Here is a 21,130-nt window from a genome sequence, read left to right on the forward strand (position 1 = left end):
TGTTACCAAAGTCAGCCTCACTTTGCTCAGAGTTTGTTGTCACATACACACACCAAACCCATCCCAAGGCAACACATTTCAGCCCAATTTCACACAGATTGGTGCCTGAGCCAGTGTCAGCTGCCATTAGCAGAAAATCTACAAACTAAGGTTTTTTTTTTTTTCTTTGAGGGAATGGTGTCAAATCTGTCTAGCAGAAGTTTGGTAGAACACAAGATGCTCATCAGTGCCAATGCTCTGTGAAGCTGTTCTTCAGAGGCCAAAAGCTAAATTACAGTGTTTTATTTTGACAATTGCACCCCTAGAAATGGAGGTGTTAGTAGAATTATATAGTGTTTTGTTTTTTTTTAAACTTGTCCTCATAAGAAAAACATTTTTGACCTGATAAGACCTTGAACTACAGTTACACTACGTAAAGACCCCATACATACTTCTAAGGTTCAAACTAAAGAAGAAACCCAAGCTATCAGGAAGAAAGCTGACCTGATTATGGCACTAGTTGAAAAGTCACAGTCACCAGAGACCATGAATCTCTGCACAAAAGTATTTGGTAATACATTCAACAGTTGTCAAGACATTTCGCTCTGAACCCCAAATGTCAGCCTGCTGGTGGTGTTTGAAGAAAAGTCAAGGGATCACTGAAGTCATTAGGATTCACCCTCTAGGGAACATAAATGTCTGTACCAATATTTGAGCCAGTCAGTCTTGTAAATGTAGATATTTAATTGGATAAGTGGAGGTTTTGACCTGCGGGTCAGGTGTTAATGTCCCTTCTGATCTTTCTTCATCTGCCCACTGACTCCTGGTCAATGACTTTGATTTCTTCACTGTCAGTGCTGTGACCCGTTTCTGTCCGATGTTCACAGACTGCTGATGTCTATGGCCGCCTGACGCCAAAGACCATCCTTTGTTGGGGTTGGAAAGGTCAAAATGCAGATGCTTTTGGAAACTCTACGCATGATACTGTTAAGGTTGGTCTTGTTAGAGGCAGAATGCAACATTACTGAGACATCTTTTTTTATTGAGACCTGTGATCAATACAAGACAAAATGAAAAACCATAAAATGGCAGTCCAACTGTCCAGATGAGGTGCATCATCTTGGGGACTTCATACAGGCTCCTGTTATAGTGAAGATCTGGCTCTTGGTGACACAAGACCTTAGACAAATGGGAGAGGCTTAACATCTCAGTAGTCAACACTGTCTCCTAAAATTTATGTTTATTTACAGCTAATTTGCAACAGCAGGAAACCAGATTGGATTCCTATTAATATAATGAGAATATATTATATTATTTAGATTTAACCAAAATTGCCTTCTTACCCAAATGGTCCCAGCGTAACTGGGAAAACAGTTTAGTAGAATATGAATGTAATTTCTAAGAGACAGGGTTGCAATAGTTTAGAAATTTGCTCTTTACAGTGCATCATGAATACACAATAGACTCAAAATCCTGCCATTCACTATGACAAAGTTTCAGTTGGTCCTGGTGAGATAATTGCATTGTTACCACAAAATAATAAACGATTAAATGTGTTTTAATGTGAGGAAACTCACATTACGCTACATCAACACAGCTCAATGGAAAAAATTAATCATAACCACACACTGTTCGTCTTGAAGCTGCTATAGATCTCCCGAGTTCAAATGACACAGCACTTCTAAAAAAAATTAAATAAATAAATGAAAAATGAAAGAAAGATAAATAACACAAACCACATGGTAGTTTAAAGGAATAAACATTTCTCCATTTATCACACAACTCTTCTTATCTCATGAATTGTGTTTTGTGGGTTTTGACTTTTTAACTTTTTTTTTTTTTTAAATCGTTGGCTCCCTTTTAAGCAGAGTACATCGCCATGGTAACCAAGCTCCATACCTTTCCCAGCAGGCTATAATCAGGATATGAAGCCTAAATGTGTAAAAAGCCTTGGCATTCACTGGACCCTGTGGCCATTTTAAAATAACCACCTTTATTGCAACAATTTCATCTTCAGGCCTGATTACCTGTCTCATTCAAAACAAATGAGACAAGTAATAAAAAGAACAATGCAGGGGGACTGTACGGACTTAACAGATGGTAAGCTGAACTGTTCTCAAGGCGGTGCTCTTCAAAGAGCAGTGCAGCCACTTTACCTCCGGAGATGATTTATTGTATCGAACCCATAATGAATGTTTGTGGTGTTTCCAGGCCATTTGCCCGCTAAAGATGGTCTCTTTAACTAGCAGGTAGCTATCGCTGTTTGATGATAGTTATCAATAATGAATTACATTGACTACTGCATATGAAGAGAGCTGAAATTATTCATTGGATCCCCAAGAGTGATTAATGTCGCAGAATGCGCCTGTAGTCCATCACCTCAGCATGAGGCTGGCTCTTTTACAGTCTCAGTGTGAAGACACAGTGTTGTCTCAATGAAAAGGAGCCCACTTGGTAATATACAAGTCCCAGTCATTATGTTAGTTTGTTCTTTGGAGACAAAAACACACACTGATAATCTATTTCTTTCCTGAAGCCAATTCTGGGTGGTGAAATTGTCAGTTGCTGGTAAAACCATTTATCTAAAAGTTGGATGATTTCCACATTTTCAGATGAAATGAAGGATTACATGCTGCGCTGTGGTTTAAGAAGATTCTTTAAATCTGAAATAAACTCTTTCAAAATCCACTGGATTATCTCAGAAATGTATTGTCACCGAGCTTGAAACGATTTTTGAAATGTTGATATTTTGGAGATACAGCAGCAAAATGATTATATAACCCATAACCATTTAATTTCTGTATCTATAAGAACAGAAATTCTGATCTTTTTCTTAAACACTTTCACCTTTGGATGTTGAACAGTAAAGCAGATGAAACCATCTGAGAAATCAAGGGGTGGAACAGCCAAAGATAGCTGAATCATCTGAAACATGGCTGGAGGATGGGGTCACGAGCCAGAAAGGTTGAAAACAATTACATCTAAGCTTGCATTATGTTACGTTTATGCAAAATGTGTGTGAAATAAATGTAGTGGAGCAAAAAGTACGATATTTCCTTTTGAAATTTAGTAGAAGTGTGAAATGGATAAACAGGAGTTCTTGCTTTGCGAAGCTTTATAGTCAGATCCAGTAGTGTAGAGCTTCTGTCTTTCAAAGCATCATAACCAGTGTGTTGTGAGAGAGTTTTCAATTCAGTTTGAGCCTGACTGGGCCTTCTTCTATAGCTGCAGATGAATCATGTATGAAGTATAAATTATATAAAACGTCTTTCGATCGTCATGTAACATGATGGGTTCGCTCAATCCGTACGGCAGCACATGGTGGGACGCTGTGACCTACAAGCAAGATCAAGCTCTGTCTCTCTGCCCTGTTTCTTTAACCCTTCCCCCTGGAACGATCTCACTTAACAAAAGTGTGCTCATCTGCCGGCTGTGTCCTCGACTGCTCCGCAGCCTGTGATGCTGCCGTGTATACGAACGCAGAGAGGATTAATGTCTGTGGGCTTGTATGTGCGTTAATAAAGTGAACTGGATTACTCAGTAACGCCCTGTGTTGACATTTACAGGTTTCTTTCAAAATTAAATCACCACAATATAGCAAAAAAATAAAGTTTTTTTTTGCATTGTGCCTATAGATTTATCCCCATGTCCGGTTTTATGTTGCCTTCTAGTGAATTAATTATGTATGATTATCTATGCTACACCTCATTATCCTTTGTTTAATTCTCAGCCTGAAAAAGGAATCTTTATCGTTTATGCCTAAATTTGATTTGAAGGTTGATAAAATTTAATGTTGTGGGACAATAAAACTTAATTCATTTTATGTTTGACATTTGTTTTGGAGCAAGTACATATATATATATAGGATGAATTCAACAAAAAAGACACCGTGAGATTAGGTAAACACTGTCTGTGTATCTGTTTGCTGTGGAGACAATGGGAAGAAAGGAGATTTGGCATCAAAGAAACCATTATTCAATATACTTCTAATGTAAAAAGGATCCAATATTCATGAATGTGTCACACAGGACATGTCACGTGGATTACAAAAATATACAGTCTGTTTGTTATGGCTGAGGGTTTATTTGCTTCCCTTGCATTTCTTCTTCTCGGTCAGACTCTTGCCGATGATTAAGTTGGACATGTTGGCTGAGAAAAAGGCTCGAGGTTATCACCCTCTTGCAGAGGGCTTGCTGCCGATGGACCCTGACAAGATGTTGACTCCCACTGAGGCTGTAAACCCTCCCTTTCTCAGGCATTTAGGGGAGCCTGCCAACAGCTCCTATTAAATCTGTCTCTCTATGTGTGTATGTGCTTGTGCCGCCTGTGTAGGCATCACACTGCACGGAAATATGGGCAATGCTCACAGTGAAAGATATCACCAGTTGTATCAATTACAAATAAGGCTGCAGATGATTTTCCTTAGTGCTCATTATCAGTTTGTGCTCCATTGATCTAAAGAGGTTTCTAAGATTGGCACAGAGGTGGCATTATATCAGAAAAAAAAAGGAGGTTGACCTGAATGCCACCTTCAACCTCAGTTTCATCTAACTTTTGAATTAATGAATTTAAAGTCAACCTTAAATAAACTACAGCAGACTTCCCATAAATAAAGTAGACTGCATTCAGATGATCAAACAGAGTATTTTTCAACATGTATGCCAAAAATGGTGGATGTTTGCTGTTCGTGATAACACTTCCACAATTCATAAAACTAAGTGGGTGACATTGGAGCCTATGCAGACTTCCAACGCGACACGAACGCATCGTGAGCACAGCTCCAACATCAAAGCGGGTTGAGCTTCCCAGGCCTGCTGTGAAGGTGGCAATGGACTAAAAACACATTTTCTCCGTCTGAGACGCATTTGCATATCATTACATGGAGATCGCTGCACGGCCCAATCAGAAATGATTTTTAAAAGCTGGATTTTTCCTGGCACCCTACATGAAATGAAGTATGGCCAGCAGCAGCTAAGCACACAGTAGCACGGAGTTTAAAAACTGTCGACTGTCTGTTTTTCTGGTATTTCAAATGAGACTCGCAGACCATGATCCACACAGGAAGTGATGAACAGTTTCTGAGAGGAAAACAGAGAGGCCTCATGCAACAAATTTCTGAATGTGTTCCTGATTTTCCAACAGCACACAAACACATCACGCCTGTGTCGGCTGATAAGCACCATCATCCCTGCGGGGACGTAACTTGGCCCTGGTCGCTGTTGAGGGGTTGCGCTTTCCCGGAGGAGCCAATAGCATGCAGGTGAGTTGAGGCCTAAACACACAATCTCATACACATCAGGTGCATGTGTGTGTGTGAGTGTGTGAGGCTGTGGTCGAAACACAGAGTCTCTCACACATCAGGTGTCAGTAAGCAGCCAAAAGCTATGTTCTTAAGCTCTGACTTTTATTTCCTGAGAGCCATACCAAGAGCCAAACACACTCCCACACACTGTTGTGAACGTTCTCCGTTCATGTGAGGGATCACATGAGAAACGCCCTCAAACTCAGAGGCTCTGGATGGATGTCGGGAAGCGAAGGCTTGAGCTGTCAACACTATTGTTGTCGTGCATACATTAAGCTCCACTGAATAATAGCTGAGCCGTGTCCTCTAAGTTATGATTTCAGGCCTTATTGGACAGGACAAGATGACAATTTCGTCTTTGGGTAAGAAAAGTTGAATTTTTCATCGGGCACTTGTGCTCATAAAACATGTATGATTATTTGGTGTGTTGTACAGTTGCTGTCTGCAGGTCCACACTGTGGTTCCAGCACAAAAAGATAAAAAAACAAAAGCTGCTAATACAAATGCTTGAAAAACATATATATGATTCCTTTAGTGTCTGTCTTATATTATTTTTATTTATTTTTTTTATCTTTGAGGGCATATATCATCACACCGCAGGAAATCTTGAAAGTGTAATTGTCGAGAAAAAAAAGCCTCCCAAAGGTTAGCTTGCCTTCCCCTCAATTTTCTAGACCTTCAACGGCCAAGGTTGAAGACAGGACATGCTTACAAAGGCACACCTTGAGCCTCAATAAAACTTTAAACTGTTGTCTTGCCTACCATGAAGAATAATGGGTTTCTTGTCCTTGGTTGCAAAACCATGTTCCCTTAGAAAACAAAAGAACCATCCAGATAGATTTATTTGGATTCAAAAAAAACCACCAGGACACTGGAAGCTGCTCTCAGCCCGCACAGCCAGTCCCTCTGATAAAAAAAAAAAAAAAAAAAAAGGAAATACACGCCAGAATGATGCGAGCTGAGCAGTGGGAGGACACATTGCTTTGGCAAACGCTGGCCAAACTCTCCACAGCAGCTACTGATTACACAGCATTTCAAGCAGTGAATAATGTTAGTTTGGATAGAAACGCCGCTGGCACAGCATGTTGACCTGGCTAAGAGTTGCCAACATGTGTCAGTGAAGGCAGCTTGTTTTTGATGCTGCCTCCTTTTTGGCAACCCCTCCCCGTGTTTGAGCATCTCTCCAACCAGCCAAATTGATTTTTACCAAAAGTGCAACATCAGTGTGTCAAAGCAGCAGAAAAGATCTAATTGTATTTCACTGAGGATTCATTCCACGCCATCTATATTTGGTTCTAATTGTCAGCCTCTAGCTTGTAGCCTGCTTCCAGCAAGAGGACAGGACTGTCACTTGAGCTGTAAACAGTTTTCACTGTAACTAGTTTACACTGAGGAAATAGCATCTATGAAAACTGTCCACACTGAGGACACTATTCAGAGTATTGGAGACGCTGTCTTTTGAAAAAAAAATATTGATATTGAATTTTTTAAAGAATAGGTGTGGTGATTTTCTGTGAACACAAAAAAAAAAACTGTGCTCAGCTGTTTTAAGAAATTATTTAATCTTTTTTCTTTTTAAAAAAATGAAAAGTATGTTTTCCGTTTTAAAGAATTATGTCTTCAGTTGATTCTTATTGTACTGAATAACTTACAGCTGTGATCTTCACTGCAGTCAGGAAGTTGAAGAAATGTTGAGATGTACTTTTTTGGCGTACGCTATCAACTTTCCCTCAACCCGACTGCCTCCTTCTATTTCAGCAGTGATTACGTCTCCAGAGAAGGTGCTTTAACTTACAAGTGTGTATATATGGAAAGAGAAATGTGAACAGCACAGCAAGAGCAAGATTTTTCGCAGTCACATAAAGAGTTGTAGCCCTTACCTAAAATCCAACATGTCTCAACATTGCATTCTGGTCCACGGAGGCAGCTGTCAGTGTGAGGCTGTTATCTCTGCCTCTCCTATGATGGATTTCTTCCTGTATGATTGCTGAACGCCCATGAAAATGTTAAGTCTAGAAAGAAGCCTCTTTCTTTGATTCGGAGGGACTGACACTGAAACCTGACATTTACTGTTGATGTTTTATATAGTTAAAGATATTTCTGCTGTCAGGCTTCATTGTAGCTGCTCTGGAAATATCTCGACATGAGATCACAGCCTCCATGACTGGCCCGTTATCCACAAGAATAAAATAAAAACATTACAAAACATAAAAATGGGACCAGAAAAGTGAGCCACATCAACAGCAGATGCTTTGAGGGTTCTTTGCCCTTTAGGTTTTGGCAATTCATGCATGAAATTTATTAAATAGCTGCAATTAAATTTCAGTCCAGGCACTGAAGTACTGTATCTGTACGGGTTTTATCAAGCAGTGTGGCTCCTCCTCAGCGATTTGATGTGAACACTGGTTTGAAGGAGCCCCACTGCAGAAGTGACCCTTTATTACAGGTTAGATAAGGCATAAATGGCTGGTATGCTCACCGAGAGCCCACAGATTGATTCACTCGGAGTCACCCTTGCACTCCACATTGAAACAAATTACCACTGAGCTGAATCTATTCAACTGCTGAAATGCCACTGACATGAGGCATCAGAAAAATAATATGTTAAACCAGAGAGGTCCTGTTATTACCAAGGTGGACTTGTACTGTTTATCTGAGCATCAAATGTGTAATTAATCTGCTAAAGCAGATTACCAGTTCAGTATGAAACGACAAAATAGCATGAATGCGTGGCCAAGTACTGTATATTTTTCCTGGGTCATAGCATCTGAAATTAATTTGCCAGTGGCTTTTTCGAGGACTAGGGAGCTGTATCAGTGCAGACACTATTATATATTATAGATAACATTAATACACGTCTAGTTATGAATCCATAAATATTTCAGTTATCTCTTAAAGCCCAAGACTGGTGATGTTATATATTTTTCTTACGGTCAATAAATCCCATGAACAATGCTTAAGCCCATTGGCTGAAGAGATAGATATTTAAAAACAGATCAAAATAATACAGATTCATTATTTAAAAAAAGGCTAAATAAGAGCTGTAAACGTTACTCAAACAGCAATAAATAATGTATGGACAAAAATGTATGGCAGAGAGAAATAAGACATCAGACTCTGACTACAGAGGCAGCACTTATTCATAGAATTAACTGTCTTTTCATAAGATTTGTGTGAAAATATAGAATATGACCAGACTTACATTTGAGAACATGTTTGCAGTGACTGAGGACTGAGTGCAGCATCAAACCAATATTAGTTTTTGGCTGTCTTAGTGGAAAAACTGCTACTGTATGTTTTGTTTTGTTGAAACAGATTTGCACGAATCTCCGTGGAGATATAAACATATATATTGTTGCACTGTGACCTTTACAGATTGTGGAGGGCGAGTAAATATTTGCTACGATCACAGGATACTAGCAGGAACACGTTTTGGCTTGTATTTTTTTTTTTTTAACATTTTGTGATTAAAACAACAATAGATGCAGGAAGCGGCAGCAGTTTAATACAGCACTATACTGCTCTGTGTTGTCTGGCTGGAGGAGGTTTACAGTAGCTGCTGACAGGAGCTACAGTATTGAGCCCCCCCCCTCGGCCCTCAGTCTCAAACATACAGTAAATACAACCTGCAGGCTGTGTTGTATCTTCTGTATGAAAATGTATTTATTTATTTATATTTATTTATTTGTGAGTGACCTTTTGAAGCCATTATGGGAAATTTTATTACATTTACAAAAGACAAAAGTGTTTTTGTAAACTGAACACGAGTGCCAGTGAAAATAAGAGAACGATAAAGAGAAAAATACTTTTCTGTTTTGCTGATAAAACAATTAAAGCTTAAAAATGTTTTTTTATGTGCACAAGTTAGAATGTGAATTGTAGTGTTTCCCAATTTATTTCCAATTTGTCACTGGCTATCAGACATGAGCATCTGTCCCTTTAGTCCCATACTCTCTCCTAACGAGGTGTGTGCCTTACCTGAGTTCAAAAGTCTTTGATCTCAGCTGTCCAGCTGAAGTGAACTAACAGAGTAAACACTCCAGACTTCAAATAGACAGCTCCAAGTATGGATTTTGTGGACAGGAGCTGCTGGATGAGCAGAGATGTAATACAGTAGGCCTGCATACCCGTGTCTCTGCAGGATGTTTATGCTACTGCAGGAATTGCCAGTGAATATGATGGGAGGGCCCTCAGACTCCACACAGCAAGGGGTGAACAGCGGTGAGCCGTGGACTTCAAACACTGGTAGGACTCAAGCTGTTCTGATCAGCCCTGGCAGGGACACATGCATGGGCGAAGGTGTCAGATGTGAGCTACTTGCTGTAAAGTTAAATAAAAATAAAGTAAAATAAAGTACTCTTACGTAATCAACCCCCTCTGTTCTCTTCGCTTCCTTCTCACTGAATTTGCCAGCGATCCACACAGTAAAATAGGTCCGGTGACTGAATATCTGTGAATGATTGTAAGTTAAAACAATATATAAAAGAGACATAAATTTCAATTACCTTCATAGAGTCTGAGAGTTTCGTACCAATCCTCTTGTGAGATATTGAGTGCCCAGTGAGCCCTGCTCCTTCAGGGTCAGAGTGTTGCTTCACATATGAGGCTCCTGAGGCTGAATCACCGATAAACTCTCTGCTCGCATCGAGTAGTCATCACGCTGAAGTAGTTTGAGAGATGTGTGAAAAACACGGAAAACATTCCCATTCAACAGCGGTAAATGAAGTAAAAGTGACAAATCGTTTGTGTATTGCATTTTCTTTAGTACTTTACATATAACGGGAAAATACAAGGGTTTGCTTTCAAGAGAATACAGGAAATTTAACAGTGCTCTGTACATCAACATATTATAGTCAGTGTGGTGGTTTACTTGGCACAGCCAACTGAGTCGTGCACATCGGGCACAGATTTCCAAGAAGGGGGGGGGGGGGGGGGGGGGGGCAGGAAAATACAATTCAAGATCTTCAATTACATGTTGTAAGAAGACTAAGTTGCTATTAGCAGCTTGAAGAAAATACAAAAATGACAAATATATCCACCGTTACCAAAGCAGCGTTACAAAACAGACGAAATTCACAGAGGAATCGCAAGAAGGATGTAGAAATGACCTAAAAATTAAAAAAAAAAGTGTTTGACATGTATCATGTATCATGTAATGTGCAACATATTTACATAACGTGAAAAAAAATTAGTGGGAAAAAATTGGAAATCGTAACAAAATGATGTGTGAAGCTGCTATTAGATACTTAATCTGTTATAGTAATGTCACCATGTCGGGCTGACAGCATTTACACTAAACAAAAAAACAGCCAGCTTTAGTTAGGAATCCTACATTCATCCTGAGACGCCATCATTTAAAGTTTAAACTGAAACACTTCCAGCTGGCTGCCACTCTTCTCAGTTTCATGGCAGATCATGTTGATGCTGTGGCTGAAGGACGGGCTTGGACTGTCAAAAATAATGTCTCATCTTCTTTTTTGGATGTTAACACAGACTGAATATTATTATACAGTAGAATCAGGTCATTATTCATCTCAACCACATGGAACATAGAGAGGGCATGCAGTAAACCAAATCCTTAAAGTCCCAATCCAGGATTTATCAGTATATCAAATGTAGGTCTATATACACGTAGAATATTGAAAGGTATGGTTTACTGATGGACAATAATCTCATGGCAACTTCCAACTGTCAGTGTGTGTGAAAAAGTAAAGCCTGTTTTGCTCCAGTATTTACAAAGTTGCTGTTAGGAAACCATTTCCATCTTTAGATCACATTAAACGACAGTGTTCAGCTGTCACTTTGAGTCAGTCAATGGATGGGGAGCCCAGGAAACAAATAAAAATGTCTCATATTCAATGTGTTTGTCCCATTTGAAGCTGGTACTTGTTTAACAGCACTTCCACAAGGAGAACAATTCTGGATTGGGTCTTTAATAAGGCGGCAGGGGCTGAAAAGCAGGTAGGATGAAAACAAAATGTACATTTTGAGTGAAACTGAGCTTATGCTCATTTCCACCAGAGAGGGAGCAAGTAACATTAGTTTTCTCATAGGATCACCAAAATCAGTCCGTCAGTTAGCATAAATTAAAAATCCAAGCCCTTAGATGCAGTAGAGAATTAAAGGAAAGTGACACGGAAACTACTTTTTATCTCACAGTCGCTTCGTTAGTCCTGAAAAGAACTTGATTATTGTGAGATCAGAGCTGGAATAACACCGACCTTCTAAAGTCATCTCCAGTCGTCTAGTCTGGTACTAAAAAGCGTACGCTACACTAACAGGGCAACTGCAATTAAAAATAATATTAACTCTGCTTTCATCGTGCTCTCAGTTGTCTGGCTGCTTTGCGATGCTTTGGTTGAAATCTCACTTAAGATATTTTTTATGCTCTTTCTAAATCCGTCAGATCTTTCCTTTTTTTTCCCCCCGCTTCAGTACTAAACCTTTAAAAGCTCAACACAGCAATCAACACATAACAACCTGTACCAACAAACACTGGCTGTGCCGTTTTCAATCACTCTCAATTGGCAACGAAAGCCAATCGGCGTCCTGAGATACTCCTACATGTTCTGTCATCCACACCCATGGCAGCTACACAGCTCCTGTGCTTCTAGCAACACCGCTGTTTTCTTTAGCAGTAAGAGCTATTAGTCTCCGGCCCTGTCCGCAAAGTTCAGACAAAGCAAACCAGCACCCCCGCCGGGGTGAGAGCTCACGAGAATTTATAAAACAAAACAGGGACTACGTACATAAGACAACGTGTTTGAAGAACAGCATGACAGCATGGGATGACCATGATTTATATGATGAAGCAAAATCAATAATTTATTCAGTAATCTTCTTAATGGGTGGATGATATTTCCTGCAGAGTTAAGAGGATCTTGTCTTCAGTGAGAATGTTTCCAACTAGAACATTATAAGCTGTTTTTTTAATTTAGTTTTTTTTTCCAAAGGCTGGAGGCCAGCCAGAACTGGAGGAGGGGAAATAAATCATCAAAAGTTTCGATCTCTTACGATTCTGACGCATAGCAAATCCCTGTGTTCAACAATCAGTTGTGATAGCAGTTTGTTAAAAAGCTACAGTCCTGTCAAGACATTACTGAGGGGAACCTTCTACTCACCACAAGACTATAAAATTTTCAAGACATCGAGCGGCTTCGCACTCCTTTAGCTGGGAGTAAGTAACGCGCTGAACGCTCGTGCCGGAGGTGACTCCGCCTCGATACGATATATATACATACACTAGAGAGGAATGTCTGCATGTAGGCCTTACATGGCATGCGTGTAATGCATGATAACATATTTACTTCTGTAATGTGTATGAATGATTATATAATTACAATACAAACATTTACAAATTCGGAAAAAAAAAAAACAGCTGATTGTGCCTCAAGATCCCCTTCATGCAAAGACTTTCAGAGATCCTCATAATACACAAGCTCTTTTCTATTTATACCTCATGCCCGAGATCAGACGTAGTATTTTACATCATTGCTCTTACTACACTGTCTCTAGCCATAGTGAGAAAACACTGTGTCTGTTGACTGATTTAAGAAGTGAACTGTGACCGCTTTGATAAGGCATAAGATTTGTTCAGGACCAGGAGGACTAGTAAGTAGGGCACTGCTTTCGACTACCTATGAAATGTAGAAAAATGTAAGGAATGAACATGAGTACAAATCATGAGTGTGCTGCACCGAGAACAACAACGAAATAAGTTTTGCCATTAAAAGAACGATTCTCCTACTTTGGCAAAAACAAATGATTTTTTTTTTTTTTTTAAACATAACTTTCATGAGAGTCTTTGACAGTTTTCTGTTCATCAAAGGCCTCTTAGTTTGGAGTAGGTACAGTACTGCAGAGTCCAACCGAGCCAGCAAAAACACAGCCAGAACCATACCTCCTCTACACTCCTGTCCATGTCAGGCTTTCTTTACAATCAGATCCTGAAAATAAAGAGAGCTGGAGCCGCTCTCACATCTGGCCATGGCTCAGCTTCCCAGTGACACATATTTCCTATAGCCATAATTTACAGATTTCTCTAGTGACTGAGATCCTCTGGTCAAGTCTTTGGCTTTCTGGCATTCTCTTCTGTGTGAGCGTGTATGAGATTACAGCACTGTGCAAACTAAATGGAACAAACCCTAACCAAAACAACAGTTGGCCTTTTAGTCTGTGAAAAATGATCTTTCACTTAGGTGAAAAAGAGAAAAATAGAAAGGAACGTTTCTTTAGAAAGCTGAGAGCAGTGCTTCACACTGCACCTCTTATCTCAGGCTATTTCTTTTATTCTGCGCATGTAATCATGCAGTTCCTCTGGGTCTTGAAAGCCCATATCCTGGCAAACCCACTGAATGTCCTCTTCATCTGCAATAGGGATGGAGTTGTAGGGCAGCTCCTCTGTGGGAAGGGTGGTAAAGGTGGTAAACTTGACTCTCTTGCGCTTGGAGGTGGGTGAACTGGCCTCTTCGCCGTTCTCCTTCGTGGAGCCGCCAGAGCTGCCGTCACCCCGCCCGTGTACCTGGCTCTGAACGCTAGTCTGGGAACTGCCACTGCTGTGGTGGTCCCCATGACAGCAAGTCTGTACGCCCTCCAAAGGGTTACTGGGACTTTCTACCTGCTGTGGTGACAGATCACACTGAGCCCTCAGTGGCTGGCCGTTTCCCAGGAACACCCAGTGATGGGAATGGTCCATGTTGGCCTGACCCTCAGGCGGGATCCGCTTATGGCGGTATTTAAGCACAAAGACTATGCAGTTGATGAGAAAGACTAAGATGGCCAGGCAGAAGACTCCCAGCAAAGCATACATGCCAATCTCAAGGTCGGTCATGTTGCGGGGTGAATGCACGAAGTCGTCTTCCTCCTCTTCATCACTCTCAGTCGGTCGCTCCTGGTTGCTAATAGTGGGGAAATTAGTGTAATCAATGGGAACACTAGCAGGCTGCTCATTAGATGTCTCATAAATTCTTCCATTGATGTTCGGATCAATGATTGGACGTCGGGTGGCGGGTGCCAGCTCAATCTCGCCCTCTGTGGTTGCCTCTTCCTCAGAGTCTTCCTCCGGGCCAAAGCGGACTTTGACATAAACGGCAGCAGATGCGATGACGCTTTTGCGTTTGGTCTTCTGGCAGGCCTCACAGATAGTCATTTCTACACGCACCATCTCGCCCGACCCTTCCCCTTCTGCCACCACCACGGGCCAGCGTTGCTGAGGCTCCTGGGATATTGACACGATTTTGTCATCCAGCGTGGAGGCATTGAAGTTATAGTCTTTGGGATCAAAGTACGTCAGAGTGGCGCTAGTGTTGTCATTGAAAAGCATCCAGACAGAAAAACTGGCCTCCTATAAGACAAAATGAGGGAAACACAGTTTAGATGGCTAGCCCACAACTACATACACCCCTCCCCGCCCCCCCCGCCCAAAATAAAAGGCAATGAAAATTTGCAATTATAGTGGGATGATTACTTTACTCTTACGGTTAATTGGACAATTTGTGCTAATTAATTGAACACTTAACAATCCTCAAGATGATGAAGGCTTTTTCGACCGGGGTTGAATTGCTCCCTCAGCTTGACAAGGAACAGAAAATCCAGTTCACGTGTTTGTCAGAAAAAGTCATGGAGAACATTATAGGTCCTGAGGACGACAGGTTCAAGCACACTGTGTGTCCACCAGTCATGGTGCTGCACAGGTCGGCCCTTAGAATTGAAATGCTTATTATGGTGTCTAACCTATCAAGATGAAAGGCGAATGCTGGGTTTGAAAGTGTCATATAAAGCGGAGGAGAGGTATGGAAGGTGATATCAGTACAGCTCTTTCTCCGAGGAGAAAATTTACAAACACTGTTGTAGCTTTAAAACGTCTGCACATGTATTTTTCATAATTTCTACAAGTAAACAACACGTTCCATTAATATCAAAGTAAAAAAAAAAAAAACAGTCTAAAGGATGTGGCTCTGCCTTGTGTTTATATCTCTCCAAAGAATATTTCAGTGGTTCAGATCCCATTCTTTCATGGCATTGACCGTGATTTGAATATCTGTTCCCAACTGAGCCTTTGAAGTTCTGGACTTGCGCCAATCCCTAAATCTCCAGAGCGTTAGTGAACATCCGCAGTACCCTGTGCTCAGTGCAAGCCCCGACACACAGACGGCCTGCCTCTGATGTGCACACCAGCAAAACACTTTCAAGCACGGAGGAGGAAGGGGTGGCAGGAATGACTGCGCTGTCCTGAAGGCTACAACACAGCTCCGCTCTGCAGCACAGACAGATAAGGCACATACAGCAGCAGCAGCAGTGGCGGCGTGTGCTTCGAATGATGAGCTCTAGTCTGTCTCTTCTTGTTTGCTGTGTGTGATCTTCTCATTTCGTATTTTCTATCACTCTTCAGTGTCTACGCTCCCCTATCGAGAAACAGGATAAAATGTCTCCATTCCTGCGTGGTAGCTATCTGACAACATTCATCTGCCACAGAGTAAAACCGCAACACTGGCGTCTGTGTAATGTTCACGCACTGCTTGAGCATCAGCAACCAACCATTAGCAGAGCTGACAAAGTGGGAGAATTTTGTGTCCTAAACAGAGACCAACAGGTTTTTTTTTTTTTTGTTTTCTTACGAACGGAAGTCGTCCGCCTTGTCATTTAAGGGCAAACATCCCTTCAATCCGGTTTGGCAGAAGAGCAGTTTATTGCAACAGTATTCCCCCAGTCATCACAGCTTGACAGAATGAAGACAGCCTTTGATATGGATGATTTGAATAATACATTGAATTTGGAATATCTGTTTTTATGAGCTGACTCTGCTTCGAAAAAAAAGGCTGATATAGGAAAAAACGTGTGGGTGTTTCGACGCTGACAAAACAATTGGCACCTGCCTTTCTGCGCTGATCCAATGCAGGAGAGCTATGCATGGAGAGGAGGTGATTCTGTTTCGTCTTGGGTAAATTATTGCTAAAAAGAGAAGCTTTTTTTTTGTTGAAAAGGCAACGGTTGCATCAAAGACCCGATGAGACCCAGGGCGATTTCTGCACTATGTCGATATTATTTTATCCATCTAACCTACTATACCTTTGGCACACAATTTCTACAAATAATTTAATCTGTGTATTTCCATAAACCGATGTGTATTTGGATGAAGTTTCCTATCTTTACTTTCCTCACCCTCTCTGATATTGTGCTTTACGCTACATAAACAGCTTGGATGATAAAATATGCACAGGCACGAAAAAAACACTCCCCTTGAAATATTGTTCTGAAACTTCTGCATCAAATTGAAAAGTAATATTACAATTCAGTTTCAAAAATACCTTATTAAGATGCTCATTTAAGTAGTAACAGTAAGTAAGTTGCAGCAGAAAAGGTTTATGATGAACCTTCAAATAGTGAAACTCTCGGTTCTGAAAGGTTTGAACTTTGTCAAGTGGAAAAGAGAATAATGCAAAGAGACCTTGATTTTCCAACTCTCCCCATCCATAGTTTATGTGTTTCATTCATTTTCAGAGTAATAGAGGACATTTAGAAAGTTTTCTTGTGAAACAGAATCAAATGGCTTGAAATAGCTCCAGTACTCCTCTGAGAGCTCTGCCGGCAGAGGAATTGGCTGCCTTTTATGGCCCGGCCTTGGAGAGCACTTAGGACAATACATTACAATAATTAAATTTCAAGGTGGCCAAGAAGCGGAAAGCAAGAAAAATTGGAATTTAATGCTCGCTTCTCTCTCACTGATGCCTGATGTGGTTGTCGATGCATTTTTAGCAACTTGCAGGCCAATGAAAGGGCAAAGCGGGAACTCAGACACACACATACATGCTCTCCTCCCTAGGTGAAGCAAGGCTGCCAATTAATTCTTTGCAGAGAATTGCAGAGATACTTATTCCTGTATGAACAGACAGGGGTAAAGAATAATCACAGTTTCCTGATTTTCTGATTTTTATTCACCCAGACGTGTTCTCACTTCTCACTTGAGCAATAAAATCCATTTTGGGAAATGCATTTGGACGTTCCGGAAGGGTTTTGCCAGGCTTAGCTAATATGGAGGCTGTAATAAAACAGCACCAATGATACTCATCGGTTCACTGCAGCCGCCTTGATCTCGTGTCCTTGCTAACAATACTGGCTGGGGCTTAAAAGATTGCTCAGAAGTCAGAAGCTCAGAAATAATTTTAGAAGTGAGAAGTGAAAGTGGTGCCTGCTTGTTGATAGAGCCACTGAAGGGATTTGCAAATAAACCTTGTTTTACCACTCTGGAGAGAGAAACCAGGAAACACAGCACTAAGTGTTAATGAGGCATAAGGAGTGTCTTTGCTATGATGCTACAGAATCGCTGCACATACTGTAGTATTTAGATATTGTATACACATATCTAAATACTTAGTCTGTGATCTGATATAAAAATGGTGCAGAATTTATGTATTAGTTAAGTCGCAAATACTGAACTTATCAGTAAAATGTTCACAGACAAACACCTGACGTTGCATTACAACATCCACTTACAGTGACAGCAGCATTATTAAACTTCTTCTGTGGCACTGTTCAGACTCTCACAGCACTTGGTTAAGGTTAGGGAAACATCCTGGTCTGGTTTAATACAGCAGAAGTTCACAGTGAATTTAGACACAACATGTTGATTTACATTTAATCAAAACCGCAATGTTTCCTTCACCTTAATCAAAGTGCTTTTTGTTGCTTTAAAATAACCGCAGACAGCGCTGTGGATGTGAAGCGCGGTCTCAAGTGTAACTGCTGTGGCCTCTGTACATCCACCGCCTGCCCAAACTGCCTCCTGGTGACTCTGCTGCTGTTTATAAAGGCAGAGCTTCATCCATTCAATAAAAAAACGTTTCCTCTGAACACGATACAGACGTTTACATACATTACATTTTCTACTAAACACATTTGCTGGTGCATTTTAGCTGAAAACAAACAAAGAAAACATCAAAAAATTAAAATACTCTGTATAAGATAAGATAATTTCTCGTCCTGTTGTACCTGTTTGGGAGCAGTGAGGGTCTGGAGGCCGGTTGCCTTGGCCACCATGGTGTGGCTGTTGCCGGGGCTGGGCTGCAGTGACAGGGTCAGGCCTGAAATGGCGTGAACCCGCAGCTCTGTGATGGAGACCTTGTCGTCTGTGACCGAGAATGCAGACTCTCCCAGCACTGCGTCCACGGCCAGCGGAGACTCCACCTGCAGAGAAAAAGATGCTCTTTTATTGTTTCACCACATGACAGAGGGACATCGTTTAAGTCCAGAATAGACATCAGCTTTATTGTCTATCTGAAGCTCATAAAGTCCATGACAAGGCAATTTTGGATTAAAGTGCTTTGTGCTGTTGTTTGTTCCAGTGCATCTTGAATCCATGTGTCAGTGCCTCTCTGTCTATCACAGTGAAAAACAAACAACAAAAACCCCACTCCATCAGCAACCAGACAACAAGGTACAATCCAGAGCAGCCACCTCAAGCTTTCAGAGTGACGGTCAGCAGAAAGGGCAGCTGGACAGTGTCTGGACCTGATTCTCAAGTTAATATGAGAAAATGGCCCGAGCGTCGCCGCATGCAACACCAAAACCATTTGAAGCCGGTCTCACCTCGACGAGTAATCCCAAGGTTTGTTGGCAGGCCTCTACACGCTGTACTTAGAGCACTTTTAAAATATCATCATTTCGCTTTAGAATTGCAACCAGAGGTCATGAGGGACTTGAACAAAGCGAAGAGCCATTCAGCCAAAGCAGCAGCCTTGTCCTTAGAGTCAGACGGGGAAATCTTTTCCACCTTCATGTGGAGCATTTTCAAACTGTAGCTGGCATCAAAACGTGTGCAGTGCCAGAGCAGTGAAGGGTCTGGTGAAGCTTCTTCCAGTCATCATCTGGAACCAGCTACATCATTTATACTCAAGTTCTGCGTCCGGACAACATTGTCACAGCCTTAAATTTGCCTGACGTGTATTTTGATGTAATGTGATGTTCAGGTTTTGAAAATTTGTACTAAAACATAAAAATGAAAATTCTTCAGTTAAGGGATGCATAGGAAGAAGCTGACCTTTTTATTGCATGTTTTCTACATTATTCTTTTTTTGTTGTTTTTTTTTTTAATGCTGCCTTTGGCTCAGATCTACACACCACATCATTTGGTGCAGTCATTTGTCATGTGCAGGCTTGAGCCAAAATCATCTGCAGAAACAGATGCATCTGCTTCGGCGTCTGCTTTTATTAACTTGGTCTCAATACGTTATGATTTCTGTTGTGCTCAAACTCATAAACCTCCTCTCGTGAACACACACACACGCACAGGCACATACACAATCTGCACACACACCCACACACACATATATACACACACCCACACACATTGAGATCTCTTTTTCTCACAGTCCCTGTAGCTTCTACTCTGTTTAATAACAGCAGTCGCCAAGACAGACAATGTTTTTTGTATTATTTCCTTTATGTAATAATCTGCATGGAGGGCTGGGGATATACATAACATATCAGATGATGGCATAGATATGGGAACAGAAGAAATTAAATACAATTGGCCTGTGTGTACAACTTTGTCAGTGTGTACAACTCTTTGGAAACAGAAAACGATCAATCAAATATTATAAACTCAGGAGCTTTTGATCAAATCTCACAGTGTTTGTTACTGATGTGGAACTTGCTGAGGTGCTATGATGTTTGTGTTTTGGGCCTTGTCCTATCCTGGGAACTCCATTTGAAACATTTCTACATTTATTTATTTCTGATGGAGAAACACACCCATAGAAATAGCTTCTTTCTGGTGGAGTTCTTGGACCAGAGGACAAAACTCATATCTCTGTTTTCCACTTCAGAATTAATTATCTTCATTTACATTGTCATTTTTTTATTTTTAGTATCTTGCATTTGTTGCAGCTTTACACTAATTAGTGTAGAAATCAAGAAACTTTGTGCTGCACAGCTACAAGAATGGTGCAATGCTCCTTTATAATGTCCTCCTAGCCTACAGAGGTTAATGGTTGGAAACAATTAAGCATTGCCAAAAGCATGCCCAAAGCCAAAAGCAGAAGGGAGAAGGAAATCCTTCAGCTTGTGAAAGAGCGACAAGCACAACACAAGGCTTGGAAAAAGGCAAAGGGACATGAGAGGAAAGGACTGAAAGCCTTATGGAATCACGTCAAGAGCCGCCTAACATCAGTCCGGAGGGCTGAGAAGGAGGAAGGAGGAGAGAGAAGCACGTTGGCATTCAGACATCAGTCCTGGACCCTGGAAACGACTGGTCGATGAGAGCAGACCTCGACAAGCAGCTAAGATTCCCCACTGACATCCCCACCACCACCACACTGAGACCAGACATCGTCCTGTGGTCGGCAACCAAGAAGCGTGTCTTTATAGTCGAGCTGACAGTTCCATGGGAAGAGGGCATCCAGACAGCATGTGAAAGAAAAACATTGTGGTATGCTGAACTAGTGGCAGAATGCCAAGAGAAAGGCTGGAGAGCAACAACCTATCCACGGCTTTGTGAGCCTCTCAGCCGAGAACTTCCTAAGAGACGGTGGATTCAAAAAAAGTCCTGAAAGTTCTCTCCCCGAAGAAGCAGAGAAGGGAAGTTTTTGGCTCTGCCTGCGAAGAAGAGACGAGAGCCGGGGGAACCGAGAAGCCACGTAGTGGAACCACCTGACTCCCCCTGACTGCTTCACCATCCTGAGATGTTCTGGGATTAAAGGGCTGAAACATCAGTGAAGGACGGCTCCCTGCTGCAGGCCCTGGAGCTGGTGCTCAGGCACCGATGGACGAGCAACAGGTAGAAATACCTCGCAGGTATTTCAACATCAACCTGTCACCTAACTAATCATCAGCTGTGTGAATGTGTCTCCCCTG

The 21,130-nt window shown here is 41.3% G+C and overlaps 1 protein-coding gene across 1 annotated transcript in view; it reads right to left on the reverse strand.

Annotated features, from left to right (window-relative positions):
- Window positions 1-10,055: 10,055 nt before the first annotated feature.
- Window positions 10,056-21,130, reverse strand: part of tmem132e (transmembrane protein 132E) — a 91,748-nt gene continuing 80,673 nt past the window's right edge. Inside the window, exons 8-9 of the mRNA XM_041052480.1 lie at window positions 18,269-18,463; window positions 10,056-14,624 (exon numbers count right to left, since the gene is read on the reverse strand). Of these exons, the coding sequence (XP_040908414.1) occupies window positions 13,554-14,624; window positions 18,269-18,463 (1,266 nt within the window). The 3' untranslated portion in view covers window positions 10,056-13,553. The remainder of the gene's footprint in view (window positions 14,625-18,268; window positions 18,464-21,130) is intronic.

Source organism: Toxotes jaculatrix, chromosome 12 (genome assembly GCF_017976425.1).
Source record: "Toxotes jaculatrix isolate fToxJac2 chromosome 12, fToxJac2.pri, whole genome shotgun sequence".
NCBI classification, from domain to species: Eukaryota; Metazoa; Chordata; class Actinopteri; family Toxotidae; genus Toxotes; species Toxotes jaculatrix.